Raw genomic sequence first — 4,431 nt, forward strand, 5'->3', positions numbered from 1 at the left:
GTTGTTCAAGACTTTGCCTTCATCCTTGCAACAAATGGCGATGACCATCGCGTCCAAGACGCAGTGAATGGGGTGTCCAGAGCCTTTGTAGATGACTTGCTCTTTCAGATCCCGTCGACCTATGCTTTTGTTCCACTTCCCAATTACAGGGCTTTGAACGAGTATTTAAAGAAGTGATTGTTGATTGTACTTAATTGATTCGATGAATTATATATATATCTTATTCTATTTTATAGAACAAAAATTAAAACTCTTTCAATGAACTATCAATTTTTTTAATTTTTTATTATTATTTAAATTATTCAAATGAAGTGTTGGTATAAAAAAAGAAAACTTTTGTTAACAAAGCTTCAAACAATTCATCCCGATTTCTATACGAAAAATGAGATGTTTGTTTAATAGAAATTAAAAAAAATGATTGTGAACCAACCCTAAATGAAACCACTCACAAAAAATGAACGAAAAACACCGAAAGAACAGTTAAAGGAGTAAACATTTCCCGCTTTTTCCATCTTTTTTGTCTTTGGCATCCTTTTTCTCTTTGCCCTTCTTACCACCTTTCTGGTTGGCGGCTGTTACGGCAATGAATTTTGCGTTAAGGAGTTTCATAATTTCGTTGTATGTCTCCTTGGTGTTGTCACCCGTTTTGCTTGAGATCTCAAAGAGTTGAGCATTTACGTTGGTAGCCACAGTTTGGGCCTCTTCCTTAGTAAATTCTTTTGTCTCTTCATCGGAAAATGTCACAATAAGAGATTTCAAGTAATCACCACCGATGTACCTGTCACCATAAGATAACCAGTTTTTGCAGTTATTGAGGGAGTCCTTGCTTTTATAACTACACACAGCGGCAACCATATTTGCGTTGTTGAAAAAAGTAGCCGTCATGCCGGAATCATCGCCTTGTTGGTCCATCACAGTCAACATAATCTTGTTTCCTTCATATGTAATTTCTTTAGTGACCTTTCTGTGAGTGCTTGACAAATAAAATAATAAGACAAACAGCCGGGTTGTCGTATGGTTGGGGTTCTTCCGAAAACGTGTCGTCCAGCATACGTCTGACAAACGATGTTTTTCCTGTTTTCTCATCACCCATCACACAGACTTTTAATGTCAAGTCGTCCTCTTTTACGGCCATAGTGTTTTTCTCTTTTTTAGTTCCTTTTTGGTTTTAAAATTTAACTTTTTTTCTTGTTTAGAGATGGTATCGTATAGCTTTCTTTTTAATTCGTTGCTCGTTTTTTCTTCTTCTCTGTTCCAAGCAAAAATAAAAAGTTCTTCTAAAAATTCTCTATTTTCGATTCATTTTTACCATTCCGATCTGGTTCTTTTGTTATTATATTGTGGTTTTTTATTTAATGTTCAATTTCCACTTTTTACTCCAATAAAATTTGACTTTTCGTTCAAACAATTTCGGTCGCGTTATGAAATAATAGGGAAGTTAAGTGGAAACAGTGGGAACAAAATAACCCAAAATAAATTACATTTACTTAATCGATAAGCTGAATAATGGGTAATTGGCTGATCTTTTCTCTTTGTATTTTTAGGGCTTGAGTGCAAATAGTGGGTTTTCAACCTGTTTTTTAAAGGATTGTCAGAACAAATTATAAGTTCTTTTTTTTATAAAACGACACTTAACTTGTATTTTTTAAACATCTAAAAAAACAACTAAATTGAAAATAAATCTAATCAAACATTTCAACAACTAAAAGTAATATATCTTTTTGTTGTGGAGCATAGTTTACCTATTTGAAGTCTTGAAGTTTGTCCTCTAGTAAAGTAATTAATAAAATATAGTTTAAAATGATTTGTTCTTGTATAATCTATATGCTTGAATGAGAAGAGACAAAAAACATTGTTTTGAAAAACAATTTTATTTTTGATACAAGTATATTTATTTATATACCGAAATTTAATATATATTTTGGGTATTTGGCTAAAAAACAATTGTTGTCTAATTTTTGTTTTTGTTATAAGTTTAAAATTTTTTTCAAAACAGTTTCAAACATTAAAACAATCTATAAAACGTTTTATTGATTGTATTTTATTTTAAAAAAAATTAGTTTGATTATTATAAATAAATTCGATAATAAAATAACAAAACAAATTTTAATAAATTAATATTTTTTTTTGGTGTATTATTATATAGTATTTTTATTATAATCTTATATCAACTTTTGAAATACAGTAAGTTGGTATATTATATTATACTATATTAATGAAAATAAATTTGAGTAGTTATTTCTAATTTTCATTGATAAAAATATAAACACCTTTCAATTATTAATAGTATAGTTTATTTTTTATTATTTTTAACTATATAATGATATACATAAAAGTAACTAGAATTAAACAACGATTATAGTAATAAATTGTTTTAAAAAACTTCTAAAAAATAGCATGTCAGGGAAACACCAAGTACTTGTAATTTTGGGTCCAAGTGGGGTTGGTAAGTCGACCCTCGTTTCTCACTTAATGGAACAGTTCCCAAATAAATTTTCATTCAGCGTTTCCCACACGACTCGAAAACCACGTGGTAAAGAGAGAGATGGCGTCGAGTACAATTTTATCACTGAAGAAAAGATGAAAGAGATGATCAACAACAACGAGTTTGTCGAACATGCCCATGTTCACACTGCTTTTTATGGTACTTCTCTGCAGGAAATTAAACGGATTAATGCTAACCACCAAATTGCTATATTGGACATCGACGTACAAGGAAGTAAACAAGTCCGTGGAAAAGTCGACGCATTCTATTTATTTGTTGCGCCGCCATCAATGGAAGTTCTTGAACAGCGATTAAGAGGAAGAAACACAGAGACTGAAGAACAAATCAAGGTCAGACTGGCCAACGCAATTAAAGAGATGGAAGGTGAGAAGGATGCTGATTATGTTATTGTCAACACAACAAGGGAAGCTACCTTCCCCGAACTTGACAAGGTCATTCTCCAACATTTCGACGTTTAACTACGTGCTTCTTACGTGTTGTTTTCTTTTTATAAACCTTTGGTATTTTGAGAAGTGAATTGCACCCTCCATTACCCAATCATAAGATATGTACTATTATTTTAACAAACAAACTATTACATATAATACAATAACTTGTTTTGATATTTCTTATTATAGTGTTTTGATAATATAATAACAAAATAATTGTTTTTAATACATATGAAGGTTATGGAGTTTTAGTGATAATGGTATTGGATATCTGTTACTGATTAGATTAAAAATATTATACAAAATAGTTGAATAATTAATAAAGTGATAAATACAAAAAACAAGGCAAAGCAACTTTTGGGCGCCTTGACCACACGAAAGTCAGAAACACACACAAAGAACAAACTTTTTTACTATAAAAAGTTAAGATTGGCAAATAAAAGGAGTTGTCTTGAAACTGAACAGAATAAATCATGCCGTCACCAGTTGGTTTCTTCAAGGCAAATGTCGCTTCAAATAAGTCTTTCTACGTTGTTTCCGCATTTTCAATTGTTGCTCTCCTCCTTGCTCTTGTAGCAACTGGATACCAATTTTCACTCTTCGGTGATACTGAAAGAGATGGTGAATACTATGTTTGTCGTATTACTTCTTTTCCTCGATAGAATAAGAGAAATGGCATAAGGTTGACAAATAGATGAATTTGAGCAAAGGACCACTTGATGGGACATGTGGCGCAAAACCGTTTTCGGAACACTTGCCGTTGGAATTTACATACCACATTTCAACGGGAGACCTGAGCTACAAATGCATGCCGCCACTTTTCTTCCAAGTCATTTGCCACTTGGCCGTGACCATCACGTTGGTTGGACTTTCATTAGCGTCGTATCTTTTCGGCATTTTGGTAGTGCAGAGAAAGGCTTTTGTGTTCTTATTTGGGTATATACTTATTTCCATCTGTATGATCCGTGTCGGTATCACAGAGATCGTGATTTCCATTGGTTCAAATAACTTTTGTAAGAACGAATTGTTATCCTCTGTCAAATTCAACTCTCCGACCGGCATAGTTCCAACGTCCGTAAGTTGCTACTTGACACATTACATTGTCTTTGGCTTTTATGAAGTGATAGTCGGCATTATCAGCGTACTCCACTCCATCATTCTCTCCTTCTTCTTTATCAACTATTTCAAGTTGAAACAAAAACAAAAGGAAGACGAGCAAAAACCATATGAAGATGTTAAGTTCGATGACAAAGGTCATGTCGTCTCGGTGACTGACGACGTTAAACCCACCACAACTGGGACAGTCGCAGTCGAGTTGCCAGAATCGAACACAGCAGTCGAACAACCGACAGTCAATGACGCCATCACAGAACACGCTGTACTTGCTGGTTAATTATGTCTCAATTTTATTTGTTTATTATTGAATTATAGACTATACCTGATAAACAATAACATTAAATAGTAACAACAACGTTGATTACGATTATATCGCAGAGC

The 4,431-nt window shown here is 32.9% G+C and overlaps 3 protein-coding genes across 3 annotated transcripts; 2 read left to right on the forward strand and 1 right to left on the reverse strand.

The window, feature by feature from the left end:
* Window positions 1-480: 480 nt before the first annotated feature.
* On the reverse strand, window positions 481-1,135 carry EIN_316560 (hypothetical protein; the record flags this gene model as incomplete). Its single annotated transcript, XM_004253680.1, has 2 exons — window positions 481-960; window positions 1,001-1,135. The coding sequence occupies 2 exons, from the start codon at window positions 1,133-1,135 to the stop codon at window positions 481-483; spliced, it is 615 nt and encodes a 204-aa protein (XP_004253728.1).
* Window positions 1,136-2,397: 1,262 nt separating this feature from the next.
* Window positions 2,398-2,964, forward strand: EIN_316570 (guanylate kinase, putative; the record flags this gene model as incomplete). Its single annotated transcript, XM_004253681.1, has 1 exon — window positions 2,398-2,964. One exon carries the CDS (start codon window positions 2,398-2,400, stop codon window positions 2,962-2,964), a length of 567 nt encoding a protein of 188 aa, XP_004253729.1.
* A 443-nt stretch (window positions 2,965-3,407) lies between these two features.
* EIN_316580 (hypothetical protein) lies at window positions 3,408-4,327 on the forward strand (the record flags this gene model as incomplete). Its single annotated transcript, XM_004253682.1, has 2 exons — window positions 3,408-3,566; window positions 3,629-4,327. The coding sequence occupies 2 exons, from the start codon at window positions 3,408-3,410 to the stop codon at window positions 4,325-4,327; spliced, it is 858 nt and encodes a 285-aa protein (XP_004253730.1).
* Window positions 4,328-4,431: the final 104 nt, after the last annotated feature.

The sequence above is a fragment of the Entamoeba invadens genome (genome assembly GCF_000330505.1).
Source record: "Entamoeba invadens IP1 unplaced genomic scaffold scaff_1105074724328, whole genome shotgun sequence".
In the NCBI taxonomy this organism is placed as follows: domain Eukaryota; phylum Evosea; order Mastigamoebida; family Endamoebidae; genus Entamoeba; species Entamoeba invadens.